Below are 19,674 nucleotides of genomic sequence, written 5' to 3'. Positions count from 1 at the left end.
ACGCCCCGAGATCCCGCGCGACTGAAAAGATGCATGCCGGGAAGTGGAGTTTACGCCACTGAACGGCCTGAAGAATTTCGTCTCGCCAGCCCAGCTCCCTGCCACTACTCAATCCTGAGTCATCCAAAACGAAACCAGAAGTTGAGACTCAGTCAGTGCTTCCTTTTTATTCCTAACCTGCTCCTTCCGCGGCAGGGTAAACCTCCGATCGACTTCCGTTTCCGGAGGTCTGGTTGCCTAGGAAACCAGCAAGCATCGCAATCCTGGCAGTTATGGCTGGGCTGAGCAGCACGCAGATCCCCGACGGGGAGTTCACCGCCGTCGTGTACCGGCTCATCCGCGACTCCCGCTACGCCGAGGCGGTGCAGCTGCTGGGTGCAGAGCTGCAGCGGAGCCCCAGGAGCCGCGCCGGCCTGTCGCTGCTGGGCTACTGCTACTACCGCCTGCAGGAGTTCGCGCTGGCCGCTGAGTGCTATGAGCAGCTGGGCCAGCTGCACCCAGAACTCGAGCAGTACCGCCTGTATCAGGCCCAGGCCCTGTACAAGGCCGGCCTTTATCCAGAGGCCACGCGGGTGGCCTTCCTCCTCCTGGACAATCCCGCCTACCACAGCGGGGTCCTCCGCCTGCAAGCTGCTATCAAGTACAGTGAGGGTGACCTGCCAGGGGCCAGGAGCCTGGTGGAGCAGCTGCTGAGTGAGGAAGGGGGAGAAGAGAGTGGAAGTGAGAATGAGCCTGATGGTCAGATCAACCTGGGTTGTTTGCTGTACAAGGAGGGACACTATGAAGCTGCCTGTGCCAAATTCTTTGCGGCCCTGCAGGCTTCAGGCTACCAGCCTGACCTTTCCTACAACTTGGCACTGGCCTATTACAGTAACAGGCACTATGCCCCGGCTCTGAAGCATATTGCCGACATTATTGAGCGTGGTATCCGTCAGCACCCAGAGCTTGGTGTGGGCATGACCACGGAGGGCATTGATGTTCGCAGTGTTGGCAACACTTTAGTCCTCCACCAGACTGCTCTGGTGGAAGCCTTCAACCTTAAGGCAGCCATAGAATACCAGCTGAGAAACTATGAGGCAGCCCAGGAAGCTCTCACTGACATGCCACCTAGGACAGAGGAAGAATTGGACCCTGTGACCCTGCACAACCAGGCACTCATGAATATGGATGCCAAGCCTACAGAAGGGTTTGAGAAGCTACAGTTTTTGCTCCAACAGAACCCCTTCCCCCCAGAGACTTTTGGCAATCTTTTGCTGCTCTACTGTAAATATGAGTATTTTGACCTGGCAGCAGATGTCCTGGCAGAAAATGCCCATTTGACTTATAAATTCCTCACACCCTATCTCTATGACTTCTTGGATGCCCTGATCACTTGCCAGACAGCTCCTGAAGAAGCTTTCATTAAGCTTGATGGCCTAGCAGGGATGCTGACTGAGCAGCTTCGTAAACTTACCATACAAGTACAGGAAGCAAGACACAATAGAGATGAAGAAGCTGTCAAAAAGGCGGTGAATGAATATGATGAAGCCCTTGAGAAATACATTCCTGTGCTGATGGCCCAGGCAAAGATCTACTGGAATCTTGAAAATTATTTGATGGTAGAGAAGATTTTCCGCAAATCTGTGGAATTCTGTAATGACCATGATGTGTGGAAGTTGAATGTGGCTCATGTTCTGTTCATGCAGGAGAACAAATACAAAGAAGCCATTGGTTTCTATGAACCCATTGTCAAGAAGCACTATGATAACATCCTGAATGTCAGTGCTATTGTATTAGCTAACCTCTGTGTTTCCTATATTATGACAAGTCAAAATGAAGAAGCAGAGGAGCTGATGAGGAAGATTGAAAAGGAGGAAGAGCAGCTGTCCTATGATGACCCAGACAGGAAAATCTACCATCTCTGCATTGTGAATTTGGTGATAGGAACACTTTATTGTGCCAAAGGAAATTATGACTTTGGTATCTCTCGAGTTATCAAAAGCTTGGAACCTTACAGTAAAAAGCTAGGAACTGATACCTGGTATTATGCCAAAAGATGCTTCCTGTCCTTATTAGAAAACATGTCAAAGCACACAATCATGCTTCGTGACAATGTTATTCAAGAATGTGTGCAGTTTCTAGAACACTGTGAACTTTATGGCAGAAACATACCTGCTGTTATAGAACAACCCTTGGAAGAAGAAAGAATTCATATTGGAAAGAACACAGTCACATATGAGTCCAGACAGTTAAGAGCTTTGATTTATGAGATTATAGGATGGAATATATAGTTATAGATGATGACTTTGTTGGAATAGCTTTGTTATATAAATTTTGTACTATTTTTCTATATTTAGCCTTTGGCATTTATATTTGTTATATGTTGCACTTTGTACACTTTAGTATTATAAAAAATATTAGATAAACTTTCATTTTTAAATTCCCCACAGAATGAAATATCTTAAGAACTGTTTTCCCAGAAAGAATTGTCAAAAGTTAAAAACTGATATGGGATGTTATGTCTTTTAGAACTTATTACTTGTTTCCTTTTGTTATTGCTTGTGCTCTTATGTATCTTGAGGCAACCTTATATATATTACATTACCTAGGGACCAGTCACTAAATCCAGAATTGAGTAGTAGCTAATGTGTAAGGACTTCTAGGTTTTTAATAATTTCAAAGATTGTTGTCTTCTCACAACTTGCCCTCATGTTAATGTATGATGTAGATTTTTACAGAGTGTAGGATATCTTTCCTTTTTTAGGATATTTTGTTTTCCAAATAGATAAATTTTTTAGTTAACCAAAATTCCTTAGGTTATATATATATTTTTTAACATGCAAGATTCAGTGGCAGATCTTGTTCATTTAACAAATTATGGTGCTATGTTGCAGAGACAATAAATCATTAAAAGAAACCGATTTCCAAGATTTTGTTTTGGTCCATTTGTTAATAACCTGAATACATGAAAAAGATAGACTGTTATTATTTTTTATGATAACTTTGTTTTCATTAATCTTTTACAGTGACTGAGAGCATCTCTTGAGAATTCAGTTCTTAATTCCTACCTTTGTGTCTACAATTTAGGATATGCTGTTGTTTCCATGTTGTAGTGTTTTGGATAAGGACAAATCTTCCATGCTATTCCCACGTTGCCTTCTTACCCATCCCTAAAACTTTTTATACACCTATCTCTGATGAATAGGTCAATTGTGAAACCTTTTGTAGATTCATAGTTAGTTTCAATATACAACTCCCAATAGTGTTTTCAAGTTCCCTTTGGGAACCCACTGATTCTGATCAGGTGTTTTATTTTCTGAATCCTAATGAAGTTTATTATCTGTTTCTCCCCACCTCACCCCTTTCTCCAATGACCTGTTTTAGAAAAAAAAAAAAAAAGAAATGAAAGGTTAAATCATATGAAATTGCTGCTTTTGACAGTTTTTAACCTATGAAATTAGCAATTTCTTATTGTTCAACATAATCAATTTCTACAAAATGAGATTTTTTTTCCCCCTTTGGGGAGAAACTCATAAGTCACATACGTACTCAGATGTAGGTTCAGCATAATTTCCCAGTAGCATGAAATGCTGGCACTCAGATCTATTAGATCAGAAATTACTTTAACTATCACTTACCAGTGATAGTTTATTCCACATTTGGAGAACAATGTTTATATGACCTCTTCAGTGTGTCTCACATCCCATTCTATGTATGGGAAATATTTTTTGTTTACCAATTTCTGTATTAAGTGTTGCTACAATCACTCCATGATAGCGCCTCAGTCTACATAGCTCCTTAAGATTTGATTTGGAAAGTAATTGAACTTATTTTCTTCACTCACAGTAAAATTCTGGGTTTTTTTTTTTTTCTCCTATTTCCTCTAAACCAAACCACTTTTTTTTTTTTTCCTAAAGAGAGAAAAGTATAAAATAAGTAATGTTAGCCACTCAAATGTTTTCCAGATTTCCTTTTGCAAATAGCCTGGCCTTTATTCAGCCAAAATTTATTTAACCGGGTGCTATGTGTTTGTGGTTTCCATGTATGTCTAATTTAACTTTGCAGAACATAAAAAGCTTTTCAGAACAAGTTTTTAGTCCCTTGTTGCTGGGCAGTTGGGATTTCCTGGAAAGTAATGCATCAGGAAATCCTGACTGCTGCTACCACTGACTAAAGGAATAAAGGTCATTTTTCCCCTTAACCAGGCTCTCCACTGAAGTAAGTACTTACCTGGATTCACATGGTTGTTAGTGACAACAGTCTCCTGAACCATATTTAAAAAGTTCACTGGCCTGGAGGAGTTTGGGGAGAGTGAGAGCATTCTTAACTTCCCCAGGCATTGACTGTCCTTTATTTTTAGGGTATACATCTGATGCTTTTTTTTTTTTTTAACCCAGGGCCTTGTGCATGCCAGAAAAGTGTTCTATCACTGAGCTATATCCCCAGTCTCAGGATATATATCTTTTAAATTCATGTTCAAAGTACCCTGGCTCTATTTCTTGGTAGTAAAAGGCAAGTGGCTTTACAATGACTCCATAGTTTGCTATTTGATCAAAAGCCTCCATCTTTGGCTGTGGCCGTGGCTCAGGGGTAGAGCGCTTGCCTGGCACACATGAGGCCCTGGATTCGATCCTCAGTACCAAATAAAAGTAAGGTGAAGGTATATATAAAATATATAAATTTATATATATATAATTTTAAAGCCTCCATCTTTAAAGCTCTGACAAAAAGCTTTGTTCTATGCTCCCAGAGCATACCTAACAGTGTCAAAAGCACTTTTCTTGACAAACGGGGAGATTTCCCTGTATTGCTAAAGCTTTTCCTTGTAAGATTTCTTCATAATATCTGTAGTCTATTTTGAAGGTATCAAATGCAAGACCAGTATTCCATAATCTTAGCAACTTTCTGACCTCAACACATGCACATACAGAATCTGAGCTTGTGTTTGTATATAAGTAGTTATATCCATTTTCTCAGAAATGAACTTTTTTTCCCCCCATTTTTTAGTGGTACTGAGGATTAAATCCAGGGATAGTATATAAATGAATTATATTCCAAGCCCTTTTTATTTTTTGAGAAAGGGTCTCACTAAATTGCCCAGGTTGGCCACAAAACTTGCAATCCTCCTGCCTCAGCATCCCTACAAACAGAATCCTTTGATCATGACATGATATGCCAGCCAAAGGATTTGTATTCTTCATGACAGTTCCTCTTTGTGACCTCAGCTGTGGCATGATGTCTGCACTAATACCATCTATGAAAGTTGGGCAAACTCTAACCCAGTCTTGGGAAGCAGACCACTGGGAGCTGGGAGAATTTTATGGAGAAGGAGGTGAATCATTTGTAATTAGACAGTTTTACTCTCTGGATGTGATGAAGCATGGAGTGTGATACAGGTGGTGTGTGTGTGTGTGTGTGTGTGTGTGTGTGTATATATATATATATATATACACACACACATACATACATACATACATATATATATATAGTCATAATAGGTTTGGCTCAACATTACAGTGATTTGTTTTTAGAGAGCTATATGTTAAACTTCCAAAGACATAAAATTATTAGGAAATGTGAGATAAGAAAGGGCAAATGACTTGGATGGGAAGTTTTAAGAAAGCAACTTTCTGACCCTGCTGCCCCACAAATCCTCTCCTGGGTTTACTTCCACAATGGAGTCCCAGGGCGTGAGCAGTGCTGAAGTCCAATTCTAGGTAAGCAGACTGGCTGCCTAAACCACCTCACTTTAAAAGAATAACATCACCAAAGACAAAATTTTCATTTCAAGTGAACATCAACATTTTCAAATAGAATTTTTTTGTTTTAGGTTCCTTTTTTTCTTCCTTAATGACCATGGAAAATCTGGAAACATCTGAGAGCTGTGCTTTTCTAAGGGCATTCCCTGCTCCACTGAGTAGCTTCCAGGTATCAGTGTGACCTGCAGCTCAATGCCTTTTAACTTTAGCATGACACCCAGTATCTCTTATCCAGTGTTGACCTCCTTCTGCTAAAATTACACTTGGGTTTTCCGTATTTTTTACTTATTGAGCCATGCCCTTAGTGTTAAGCCAAACAGCACATTTTTTGATGAACAGATGACTCCAGGTTCTTAGTTGTCCAACTACATAATCTGACCATAACCACCAGATTCTAAACTTAGATTAGATTTTAAACTTAGATTATAACAGAACTTTTTTTTTTTTTTTTTAAACACTTCTTTCACTTTCCAGCCTCTCTGGAAAATGTCTAACTTACAGAAATAGGTTACATTTTAAAGTGCAGCTCAGAGAGTACAAAATTAGTCAAAACTGCAAATTTACTAAGTCATCAGATGCAGCACTTGCACTTGAGTTTCATATTAAACCCATAAACTCATCCATGCAGGACACTGTGGAGTAAACATTTACATAGCAAGACAGCAACTGATTCAAAAGACTTTCTGCTATTTCTGTGATATGTGTTCCTGAAGAAAGCAGCTTTCACCTGGTAGTAGGGGACTGCATTTCCTTACTCGTCCCCTCTATAAAGGACAATGACTAATAATCTGCTTTAAAAAGCAGAAATTCTGGGGCTGGGGCTGGGGCTCAGTGGTAGAGTGCTCACCTAGCATGCATGAGGCACTGGGTTTGATCCTCAGCACCACAGAAAAATAAAGATATTGTGTCTACCTAAAACAAATATATATATATATATATATCAGAAATTCTGTACAAACCATAGTTACCCTGCACTCTGCAGTGAAGCAGCCAGCAGCACAGTGGTATAGGGTATAGTCATACTCAACTGCATAACCCAACAATGTCACTTTCTACCACTAAGGGTGTTTCTTAACTTTTTTTCATCAATAAAAAGGGGATAATTCCACTTCCTTGACAGTAGTGCTGTGAAAACAAAATTGCCTCTTTCCACAGTCTGGCATTTGAAGGGTAAATTAAAAATTAAATAATTAATAGTAAATTTTAGGGCAGTGTTCAGCACAAGTACATAGACTCAACTGGAATCACTGAGAAGGGTTAGAAGGGACCTTATAGATTTTCATTTTACAAAATAGGGAAAGTGATGTATATGGACAGAGAAAAATGATGCATACCCAGAAGGTCTAGAGCTGTTTCCACTTTGTTCTTAACCTTTAGAACCCCATCATTTCCTATTTTACAGCTTCATGGTGAGACAGACTTTTTTTTTTTTCCCAGCACAATGAAGTACAATGGATATGGCTGAATTATGTGCAAGGATGGATTTCAGAATTTGTCCATCAGCCAATAGTAGGCCCCGGGTTTATGAGTCTTCTGGAAAGACGTGCCCCTGAGGACAAACACAGGCAAAAGTAAACTTCACGTCTTTTCCTGACTGGGTAGCACAGGAAATTGGGGCAGCAAGCTTTATCCGTATTTGAGTCTGGCAGCTAACAATGTTAAGTTAAGCAAACACGATTGTGTATTTAATATTTGGTTAACAGATACTGACTCACTGAGTAAAGAGACTATTTGTGGACAAAATGTAAAAATATGAGGTGGACAACAGTATGTCAAATGGAATCTAAATGCTTGTTCATGGTTGGAAGATCAGATGGTGGGTCAAGCAATCCCTTATAGAGTACCTGTTGTCTGCCACTATTTAGATGAGAATACAGACAGTATTTGTCTCAATTTTACGAATGATACAAAGCTGGATGGGACAGAAAATATTCTGGGTACAGGTCAAAATCTTAAGATTCTGAAAATCTGGAGCAAAACCTACTAAGAGAACAAATTTTAGTGGGGATAAATAAAGTAACAGGAAAAGGAGCCTTAGAAAAATCACCTCCAGGTAAATGTGAATAAAATGTCACATGCAGAGAAAATAACCCTGTTAAATTTAATTTCAGTGTGCATGGAGAGTGCAATGCCCAGCAAACATGCATTTATTAGTGACTATAATAAGGGAAGCATTGGTCAACCTCTGGTATATTTGTATTCAGGCCTACACAACTCACTTTAAAAACTGGGCACATGTAGAGAAGATTAGGATGGTGAAGGGTCTGAGAAATGACAGGAGCAAACGCTGACTGGAAAAGGTCTGAGGGCCCATGAGATCAGTCTTTAAACACCTGAAGAACTACACTTCAACAGAACAAATGGCCAATTCTTTATGACTACAGAAGGCAGGACAATGTATTAGTGGGTAGAAGTAAAAGGAACACAGGTTAAATGAAATCAGTATGAAGTAAATAAAAATTTCTGTAACAATAAGCTGTTTTGATATTATTTTATTTGTTCCCAGCACATCTTAAAAAAAAAAAAAACCACACATGGGCATTTGCTTATAGAACAGTACACTGGAGGGAAACCAATAAAAGAGAATCTGAACATACACCGAAATCACAGTACATAGACTATGTTTTGAGCCCTTGTGGAAAACAACATGGCTCAGTATGAACTGACAACGCTATACTGGAATCTCTCAGGAACTTCCCTTCCCACTACATATCCACTTTTAGACTATAAATGTAAAGAGAAGAACTGTATGCATTAGTTACAGCAGTAAAATGGCTTACATACAAGTGCTTACCCACACATAATTCCCAAAAGATTACTAGAGTACTGGCAGGAATACGCACTGCCTTGGAGGAAGACTCAGGATAAGATTTTATTCAAGTTGTATCAGAGCCAAAGTATTTCACAGGCTTAGCAAAAATGGACAAAAATTAATATGACCTACACATAATTCTCATAAGATTTACCACTGTTCAGGAACAAAAATATTTATTAATCAGAAGGCAAAATCACACAAAAGGACTGACACACAATATAAAGAATAGACCCCACTCCCCCTTCCAGGCTCTGCTCCCCAGGGACCATGTGAGCAGACATCCAAAGCACAGAGCAAGTGTCTCAAGGCTGGGTGAATAGCCACACTTCAGAGCTACCAGGTTGGGACAGTAGGAATGAAAATGTAGGGATGAAAATTCCTGTTGACTGATTAGTACCTCATCTGTATGTGAGGGTACAAGTCCACCATACAATTAATTAAATATGCTAGATGAGCCAAACCAACAATGGAGAGGATTATCAGATTAATGCACAACTACTTAATTCCTGACATGTTTTTAAAGAGGAATAGCCTTGAGCTGATAAATAACCTCTGTCTTTAAAGACTTGTCCTCTTCTCATTTTAAATGGCTATTTCATGATGGGGGTGGGGGGGCAGAGGAAATCCCAAAAAGGCACTGTGAACAAGGGGGTACTATTTAAGTAGCTCAGTAAATAACTATTTATAGAAACTATACCAGTATAAGCATGTCATGTTCTTTTTGAATATCCAATTAAGAGTTAAAACATGTTTCATGTGGGGTGCTTAAGGTGGTCATGAAAAACACTGCCAACAATAAGGTGCCTTAAAAACATGTATATATGTTACTTAGAAATCTACATGAAAACCAGATTTCTCTCTCTCTCAGAATGGGAATTCAGAACACCTGAAAAATTTTACTAGCAATACTTAATGTATTATTTTTCCTGTGTGAAAAATATATAAAATAGTATCCTTTGGGAACCTAAAAAGAAATAATTTCACAGACCTAAAGTTAACTGAATTCAGTGATGGCTCTTTGGCTTGAGTATGATAGATATTTGTTAAGGAATTAAATTCTATAGTTAGAAAAGCAAGAGAAAGCTCATTCTTTGAGATTCTTCCAAGGTTTTTAAAGGGAATTCTTTATAATTACAAAAAACTAAATGCCTCCTAAGAATTTAACATTGATTTTTAAAATAATTAGAGATTGATACAACCTAGCTAATGACAGACTGTTTGTTAGTAATCCAAACAGATTTAGTCATAGGTTATACTTGATTAGGCTACATCAATAAAACAATAAAAACTAATTTCCTATTTTCAGATCAGTGGAAATATTAAGATGATAGACTAAAGATGAAAGAAAAACCCATATGCAAATAGAACAAATAACACCTTGACACTCCCTTTGAGGAAAAAAAAAACTTAGACCCAAGTCCAGTTTATTAATAATACGTTTCTATAATCTCTCAACATTACACAAGCAATTTTTACAGTTAAATTTCACACTGAAGACAAACACTATTTGGCTTAGGGAACAGAAAGCTGAGTAACTTACATCCTTCATATCAGTCAGTATATTTCAACAGTTTCAGTAAACCTTTCACACTTTCTGGATTTCAGCATCAACGTATAAGTTCATTTTTTTCCCCCTTTCCTTTTCAGGAAAGTGATACTAGTAAGAATTAAATGAATATGTTGACATATGGCTCATTTGGGAACATGAAGCCTTGGGCAAAGCCAAGCTTCCATAACTCAAAGCAAAGGTGAAACAGCGAACTCTTCAATCCTAAACTGGCACCTGTAACACTTTCTGCTTTTTTTCCTACTATGAGCTAAGCCCTAATTAAAATCAAAGTTGCTAAATCTTAAGTGATAAACAAAAAGCTACTAAAGCTGTCCTTTACTCTTATCTCAGTTCCTTAAAATGTAGATATGCTTTCCACAGCATTCCATTTGGCTGCCTCAAGCACCACCACATTCAATTTGTGAATCAATCCATATTGAATAAGTGTGTTCTAATATTGATATGGAATAGAAGCTCAACCAAACCCAGCCCATTTGAAGACTTGAGGGAACACACTGCAGTTTAGGACTTCACAGCTTCTCTGATTGACTGCAGTTAAGAAGTAGCTCTGAAAAAATGACAAGGGAAAATCTCTGAGGCCAACATGCAGAAAGGCATTGTCAAAATGCAAGCTAGGACTTAGTTACTAATATTCTGAAAAAAAAAAAAAAGGTTTCCTTGCAACCATCTGCATCTGGTATATTATGCACACTGATGGCAGCTCATCCTTTATTGCATTTTTTTGTTTTCCAAATCAACACAGCTATGTCAACTAGATGGCTTCCAGCTTCACAAATAACTTTACAGTAATAGTCCCACAATATGCAAGCGCTTTTAGGAAGAAAACTCCTAATTATTCAGAAGCAGAAGAATGCAATCCTCTTTTCTGTGGTAAATACTGGGCACAATTAACACCTGACTTCCACAATTCTTACCCAAAATAAAAAAGCTCAAGACTAATTCACTTTTGCACTACTATAAATTGCACCAAACATTAAGGCAACAGTTTCTCTAAGGGCCAATAAGAGACCTGTTCATATTAGGTCTCTTCAATTCCATTTCTCACTAGCAGCAAGTTCCCATTACCACTGAAAACCCAACCAAGTAAGACATCAGCAAAATATAAGCAAAATATTACAAACATGACTAGCTTAAGAAAGTCAGTGTTACCCAGTTAGAAAACCAAATAGGCTATGGGTCTTCAGAATTTTAAATAAACTTGTCCAGAATTAGTTAAGAAGCCTCACATAGACAATGTTCTCCAGGCTTTAACTTTCATGAAGCCATTTTCAGATACTTCAAAAATAAGAGGTATGGTTTAAGTGTTTCTGTGCATATTCATGAACTCAGTGCTCCAGACACTAAGTCTGTACTCAGGCACCTCCCAGATATGAGTGTGTCAAAGCTGGGTGAAGGCTTTCTGATTTACTGAATCAGAGTGAAACAGTACTGATGAACGTTCTTGCGTTTCAAAATGATCCCTGTAGAAATGATTCCAACTACAAAATATAGTCACCATTATAAAATTAAGGTTGGGAAGGCCTGTATACATGGAGAAAGAAACACAAAAACATAAATCACTAATTTCCATAAGGTTCATGTAGAATAGTGACCACAACAATTCCAGGTGTTACCTTTATAGATTCTTAATATCTAATACAGATTTGTGAGGTTGTTGAAATCTCAACTCCCTGGGAAAGAATACTAGAACAATCACATGCAAAGGAATGGATATGCTTGTGAATCCGTTTTATTTTTTAAAATTGCTCAGAAACATGTATACACTTTCAGTGAGATATTAGTACCTTACTAAATTTTACATTTTGATCACCAATTAGAGAAATCATTGTCATGAATAGATGCATTTTATAAAGTTGAGAATATGATCATTCTAGAGGCAATTTCCTCATCAAGTGTCCAACTATTTCAAATCATCGAGGGTTTTAAGCATAGATTTGCTGGAAATTTTATAATTAAAAATAAATCACCAATGAAGAGAGGCAGCTTCTAAAAATACATAGTTTTAGTTTTTGTCATTACACTAGTACTTAATTTTGATTTGTTTACAGATTTAATTTTGTTAGTTTGAGGCCAATTTTAATAGTTAAAAATTATCATTTTGAAGTCTTAAAAATACATTTTGTCAAATTTAAATTTTCACTTTTCTGGTTAAGGCTACTTCAGATAAAAAAGATAGTAAACTGCCCCAAAATAGTTTGGAGTTGTTGCTACACAGAGTGTCCTTTCAAAGGATCATCTGCATTTTGACATATATTATCTGATTAAATATTAGTTTTAAAAAATTATCAAAAGTTAGGTATTGCAGTAAGAAAAGAATCCATCTTAAAATGTAAAACATGAACCAAACAGACAGTGATTTAAAGTAATAATTTCATTCATTTTAATAGCCAGGTTAAATGTAAAAATGTTTGCTAAATGTGATTAATGCTTTCTTTATTACGTAAGAAATATGATATTTCAAACTTCTGATTATGGTATATGCATTAATACGTTTTTAAAAAAATTTAGGTTAAACCAGTAATTCAAAAAAGGCATTAAACCATTATTAAAAACTAATTTGAAACTTATTTTCACATGAAAATTTACCATGCTATTTGGGTTAATTTAAAAAATTAAAGATTTTTGTCATTGAAACTGTTGAGGCTTTCAAATCCAAATGCTAAATCATGACTGTTTCTTTAGCTAAAGGGCTCTTTCAGCTGGAGACATTAGGGTCAGGAGTCTTCCTTCTGTTCCTGTTGCAGCTTCTGCAGCTCAGCAACAAGCATGGGACAGGAGAAACACTGGGACTCAGGGTGGATAAAGGCATTCATTTCATAGTAAACCTGTCCTTCACAGGAATAAGTGAGGGATAAGTCAGCTTTTCTTACAAAACATACTATGAATGATCTCAGTGATGCAAATACAAACTCATATCTCAGCAGAAAGAGAAACATCAAGAACAAAAATGTGTCCCCTCACAGAGTAATTCCTATACTAGTAATTACAACTGTATACTAATTTCAAAGAAAACTGTAGGCCAAGCACCTTATAGAATTGAAGGCCTCCTAATAACAGGTTGCCTATATTCTTTCCTCCCTTAATGTCCTATCACAGTATAACATGTTCTTAGAAAACATATACCTGTATCACTCCTCAGTGGACTCTTTTCCTAGATATCTGCTTCCCAAAAACGTTCTTTATTTTTTAAAAAAAGGCCAGAGAAGCAATAGATGATACCCAAAGCTGCCTTTGTTCCTCAAGAGGAAGCATTAATCTAAAACAGCAGGCAGCATCTTCCTCTGAAGTATCTGGTAGCCTTGTGATGCTTGACTAAAATTTGAAATTATAAACAGCTGGCTGTAAACTGATATACCTACACTGAGAGAGATTTAAGAACACCATCTGTCAATCCATAGATGTGGAAACAAAACTACAGAATGAAAGCAAACTTATGTTAAACCAACAATCAAATGTAGCCAAAATATAGTCCATAATGTATCTGATTACTGGTATAACCATATAGTTCAAGGCTTAAAAAAAAAAAAAAAAGGTGACATTTTTCATAATGATACTAATGGATTTATAAAAGGTTTCTATTTCCAAAGATATTACTGGGGTCCACATATTCCTTGACAGACTTCAGCATTCCAAAGCCGACATCGGAGATACTTTCCTTTAGCCACTGCTTCCGCAACTTGCCCACTGGAAAAACAAAATCAAAAATGCTTCAATATACACTATGATGCTGGGAACCAATCAATCTTGTGACCACGAGTGAACAAACACTGTTTGATAAATGCTTTTATTCAAAAATGAGAAATGTTTTGCTTTATTTGATTTATTGAGCCCACCAGACTATCAAGCTCATTAAGCTCAATGCATTCCCAGGGGAAGTCTGTGCTACACAGTGTCTCCTTTCTCTGTAAACTATGAAATGGAGATTGAAGGAAGCTTGGACTGAGATTACAGCCCATTTTACAAATAAAAATGATGATTAAAACATGCATTACAAAAGAACCCACCCCCATCTTAACTACTAAAACATACCAAGTTTCAGAGAAAATAAAGTTAACTAAAGAAAAACATCACATTGGGATGAATTTGTTGGCAAAGCTTTGCAAAACTAACAGTACAGATCCTTAAAATATTTTAAGGAGCACAAAGACTTTTCCAAAAAAAAATCTGAATCTTTAACAGGCTTATAGGGAAAAAAAAAATTAGCTGTGAAGCTTTCTGTTTACATTTTCTTGTCACAGGCTTTTAAATAAATTTGCATGTTCCCAAATAATGGTTACTTTCTTCCTATTGTTTTTTCTAATTAAGAAATATTTTTGGCACTGAAAAAAATCAGATGCCTAATCCATTTTAACCTTAATCTTTTGCTTTATCAACTACCATGTTCTTATTCTTTGTTTCTAAGTCTTACTAATTTAATTTGAGAATGAAGTAACATAATAATTAGCAGCATGAATTATACTTTAAAAGGCACTCAATGAAAAACAAAACTTTTCTAAATATAACTTTTATAAGAAAGGATATGTAAAAGAATTCTGAACTGTCAACTTAATTTGGCACTGAAAAACAAAGCAATATGCTGACTTATCTGTGGCAAAATAAGTAAGTCTTAATTTATGGTTAGGATTATTTGTAGTTAGTATTTCTCAAACACATGCATTACTCAAATGGTCATTTTCCACAAATGTTCATTATGATCCAAAGTCATCAACAGTGATTTGTTGACCAACCGAAATAGGAAACCTTCTCTCATTAAACTATTCAGCCTGTCACTCTAAAATGCACTCCCATTTATCAGGCTGCAGCAATACATCATAGCATCTGCCTTTTGGAAACCTTAAATACCATCTCAGCTCAACTCAAACCATCTTCTGTGTCCAGTTCTCCAGGAAACCATCAAATTGTCATCAAAATAATAAATAGCATGGTTTTTGCCTAGATTTTAGAAATAAGGGAGTATTGCTGGTGTTAAGAAAGGGGATAATGAGGTTCAGCAGGGGAAAAAAAACTGAATTCAAAATAAAAACTTTTGTTTAAAATATATCTAAAACGAGAGACAAAAATTACAAATTACTACTTATACAATCTCTGCTATGTAAGAGATTTTTCTGCCAGGATCTTTTATTTAAGGGACAACTCATGACTATGCATTAGCCTTAGTTTTCTCATCTGCAAATGGATTAGAATCTATAGTCTATTAAATTCTAATATTCTATGATTTTAAGAATTTAACAAGTTAAAAATCAGTTATTTCCAGATTTGCTCTGTAAGATTAAAAAAAAAAAAAGTAACTAGTCTAAGTGTTGGAGGTGGCATTAGATTACCGTGTTACTTTCTATAAGCTAACTACACTGAAGCAGCTCAAGAGGGGCGAGAGCAGTCAATGCCAGACCACTGTTATCTGTAATATAGTTTCACTGAATGTGTCCTGTGGTTATAGATGTAATTGTCCTGAAAAGACTGCAAACAACTGCTCCAACAAGATGGAGCACATTAGAAGCTCAGCAGGATGCCCAACAGCTAGCTTGTCTGCCTGGTTTTACACCTCTAGTAATAATGCAATTCCACAAGGAACTGAACCATCATCTGAGAAGCCACCCAACAGCCATTGCATATTTAATGAAGTCTCTCACCAAGCGCTGGAAAACAGAAGGTGCTTGGAGTGCATCATTAGTTCTGTCAGAAGGATAATTTACACATCTATCTTGTCAAATTTTCTATGGTTTATACTTTTACAATAATCAATCTAACATACATTTGATTAGTGAACTAGAAAGTTTAAAGAAAAGAAAAGAAAAAAAAGACAGTACAGCCAACATGGACCCTCATAAACATACTTGATGAAAGAATTTAACCCCTTGGTGGCAGAGGTCTGTGAGCTTCTTTTAGTACTGATAACAGAAACTGAAATGGGGTTAGAAGCCAGGGCTTATACAATTAAAGGGATTAGAAATCTTTGGTTTTGTTCAACAAATTAAGTCAACTACATTGTACAAAAAAAAAAAAAAAAAAAAAAAAAGCATAGTATAAGCAAAAACAATGTGCATTATAAGGCAATTACTGAAACCAGTTTGTGGCTACAGAAGAACTTTCTGTGGCTACCTCAGATTAAAACAACAAACTCCACAGGCCTAATCCCAGAGAAGGAAGACTCTGAAGCAGAAAATTTATGTTCCACAGCTAGACAACAATGCCCTTTGCTCAACCCTTAGACTGCACTGCGAGGCATTCGGAAATTAGCTGGCTATACTGTCCTGCAGACAGATGTACTATATATACATATGTAACACATATGTGTTACATAGTACTTGCCTAAACATTTGTACAGTTCATTTTCTGAAAGGGAAGAAATGATTTCTCTTTTATGTAATAGTGTGCCACATTGCAGGAGGAAAGAATGATGAATAAAAATTGCAAAAACAGTAAGAGATGGCCTAAGAATACTTTCAACACCTGGTATTATCATCCATTGAAAAGGAGTATGCACATTCAGACCACATAAAGCACATTCTTCTTTCTAGGCCTGGATCATCTGATGTGAGACATTCATGGCTGCTGATCCAAGTACCTTCCTTTTACTTAACTGAGAGGTAACACTAGAGCTACAAATGCCTGGTCTACCGTCTTCAAAAACAAGACAAAGATCCCAAATTCCACAATTCATTATTACTCTAATAAAGAATGCCTTAAGTATATAAACCAAATATTTAAGTCTTGTAAAGTATTTACAAGGTACAAAAAAGGTGAATCCAAAATTGAATGTTATGAAACTAATGGTGTAGGGGGATCTAAACTAAAAAGTGAGTTCACCTTTTTAGAGTCTGATTTTGAATAATAAATATACAAAGAAACAGTTTTGTTTTTTTTTTAAATGTGTCTTTCTAGAATATACAGTACATTTTTCAAAATTTACTTTTGGAACAGAGAAAATGAAAGCTTTCAGGGATAGTCTCCTATCCCCTTTGGATGCTAACAAATCAAGGAAGAACTCAAGTTTTGCGGTATGATCAACAGTATAAAAGAATAAACAGACATGTGAGGGGCACGGGGTAAAGAGATTTTGTATGTGGAAAATGTGAACATGGGGGCCAGCCTAGCCCTCTGGGGCTACTCATATTCACCTTATCTGGAACTACTCTTTGTGGTTTAAGGGACCAAAAACTTAGCAAAAACTATCAAATAGTTCCATTATAAAAGGGACAAACCTGGGGTTTGTTGGGTACAGAGGTCTCTTTAGCTAGATATATTTTAACTTTCTATATTCTCCTTTTGATTATAAAGTCAAAAAGACTTTTATACTTTTATTTAAAAGAATGAATTATGAAATGAACCATACACTTAAAACTTACTAAAACTACAACACAGAAGTAGAATTTAGCCAAAACCAAAAGCAACTACTCATTATTATGACTGCATTTTGAGGGCTGAAGGTATATAGCTCAGTGGCAGAGTGCTTGCCTAACATGCCCTGGGTTCGATCCCCAGCATTGCAATAATTGGAACAAAAAACCCTATATTTTTGGAAACTCAGTTTTGAGCATCCTCGATAGCTACTTAGCATTAATATACAGGTCATATTTTAAAAAGAAAATCTAGAGTTCACTGCTGATAGAAGTATTCTGAGCAATGACTTTTTATTTCTAGATGTAATTAATAGACCAAACTCCTGATAGATCATGTAAGGAACCAGTGTTGCAAGGACATCCAGTCTCTTGTCAGATGAGGCTTTGGCATCCTGGAACTTGTTAGGCACTAACAGGAACAGGAACAGAGAAAAACAATGGACTGTTTCTACTCTTTGAGTTATATAGTACACTTCACTGTAATATTTCGTCAGATGGGGTTTTTGGCCTGAAAAAAAAAGGAGGTAGTAGTTTATTTGTGTGTGCTATAAATATAAAACACATTTCTGTTTGGTTAGTTGGTTTCAGTGGAGGTGTATGCTGAATGTTAGCCAACAGACCTCTAACAGAGGGAATGATAACATCTACCCTTAAGCAGAATATGAGACAGGACCATGACTATTAAAACAAAAATAAATTTAATGTTTAATAGGTAATAAAGGTCAATTTGATTTAAGTCATCTGACTAAGTTTCTACTAATTAAACTTCTGATATCATGAAGACAAGTTCATGAATATCAGGAACTTTACTAAAGCAGTTAAAATCCAGTATAAGATTTTTCTCTCATTGTCAATACTCAAAATGTCAGTTTTCTTAATGCTAAGATTTCTTTAGTACAGTTTAGCTATAAGTGTTTACAGATCCTTAAGTAAGTCTTTAGAGATTATGAAACTGAAAAAAATGTTTAGATTATTAGTATGATAACACATCAGAAGAGCTGGATTGAGCCTGTCCTCAGAATCACAATTAAGTCCTAATTACATTGTATGTTCACAAATGATGCCCTGGCACACTTAAAATTTAAACCAGAGTAGCAATCAATATCCATACAATAGAGACCAAAGCCAGTGAACAGGTCAAATAATCTGAGATAAGAATAGAAAAAGACAAAAAGCATCGTATGGTTCTTGAAGACTAAGGCCATGTTTTATTCTTCTTTGTGGTGCTGTTGCATAACATAGTACACATCATACAGTAAGAATTCAATAAATGTTAGCTGAAATTTAAAAAATATGGAACAACAGTTATTCCAAAGCCATACATATGGTGTGGGAATTCCAGTATTTAGGGAAAGAAATATGGGTTTCCTCAACTTCCTTTGATTGTGTCTGTCTTGCATTTCCTATATTTTGACATTATTTCTTGGATATATTCAGAACTGTTATGTAGTAGCAAATACAAAACAAGTTACATCAGGAAATCTCAAATTCTCATTTCCTTTACAATCTCTAGAACTTTCTGAACTATTTCAGTAGTTCTCAACTGGTGTGATTTTGGTCCCCAGGATACATTTAACAATGTCTAGAGACATTTCTGGTTGTCATAACTGGGACATTAGTAGCATCTACTGGGTGGAAGCTACAGATGCTGTTAAATGTCTAAAATGCACAGGACAGTCCCCACAGCAAAAAAATATCTGGCCCAAACTGTAAACAGTAACAGGACTGAGAAATCCTGGTGTCTGTTTCCCAGTGCTTATCTTTAGGTGCCCAATTTCCATAAAGGCTACTGTCACTGCTACAGCTAACTAACTGGATCAGCAGCAAGAGACTTACTACCATTTGCAAGGGGACCTTGTTCTAAATTTGACATTACTGATCACACTGAGAGAAATTTTGGGAAAAGGGGCAGACAGAAGTTAAATCTGTGAGAATATCAATTATAAATGACAAATGCTATTTATTCTAATGTCTACTGAAAAAAAGTTTCAAGTCATATTTTGGGAGACTATTTTCTAGATGAAAATACATGCAAAGTAAAGCTTTTAGCAATGTCCAAAAGAACACTCTAATGATAAAGAAAATGTTATATATCTGCACTGTTTAAGATGGTGGTTATTAGTTATATGTGGCTATAAGGCACTTGAAATGTGCCTAGTGTAACTAAGGGCATGAATTTTAAATTAAATTATTTGATTTAAATTTAAAATT

General features: G+C 36.5%; 2 protein-coding genes across 4 annotated transcripts in view; one reads left to right on the top strand and one right to left on the bottom strand.

Annotated features, from left to right (window-relative positions):
- The first annotated feature begins 62 nt into the window (after positions 1 to 62).
- On the top strand, positions 63 to 2,898 carry Ift70b (intraflagellar transport 70B). Its single transcript, XM_046447631.1, has one exon. It carries the CDS (start codon positions 273 to 275, stop codon positions 2,268 to 2,270), a length of 1,998 nt encoding a protein of 665 aa, XP_046303587.1. The 5' UTR covers positions 63 to 272; the 3' UTR covers positions 2,271 to 2,898.
- Positions 2,899 to 9,942: 7,044 nt separating this feature from the next.
- Agps (alkylglycerone phosphate synthase) overlaps positions 9,943 to 19,674 on the bottom strand; it is a 132,800-nt gene continuing 123,068 nt past the window's right edge. For 2 of the 3 annotated variants that reach the window (XM_058580220.1, XM_046447257.2), the window contains exon 20: positions 17,409 to 17,971. In XM_058580220.1, the coding sequence (XP_058436203.1) occupies positions 17,700 to 17,971 (272 nt within the window). In that variant the 3' untranslated portion in view covers positions 17,409 to 17,699. Of the gene's footprint in view, positions 13,808 to 17,408; positions 17,972 to 19,674 lie in introns of those variants that run through there. The other variant, XM_046447258.2, reaches the window with a different exon arrangement.

This window comes from Marmota monax, unplaced genomic scaffold (assembly GCF_021218885.2).
Source record: "Marmota monax isolate L192 unplaced genomic scaffold, Marmota_monax_Labrador192_F-V1.1 WCK01_AAM20220418_F8-fsc00007, whole genome shotgun sequence".
NCBI lineage: Eukaryota > Metazoa > Chordata > Mammalia > Rodentia > Sciuridae > Marmota > Marmota monax.
Note: the sequence above shows the minus strand (reverse complement) of the source record. Positions and strands in the feature narration are given on the sequence as shown.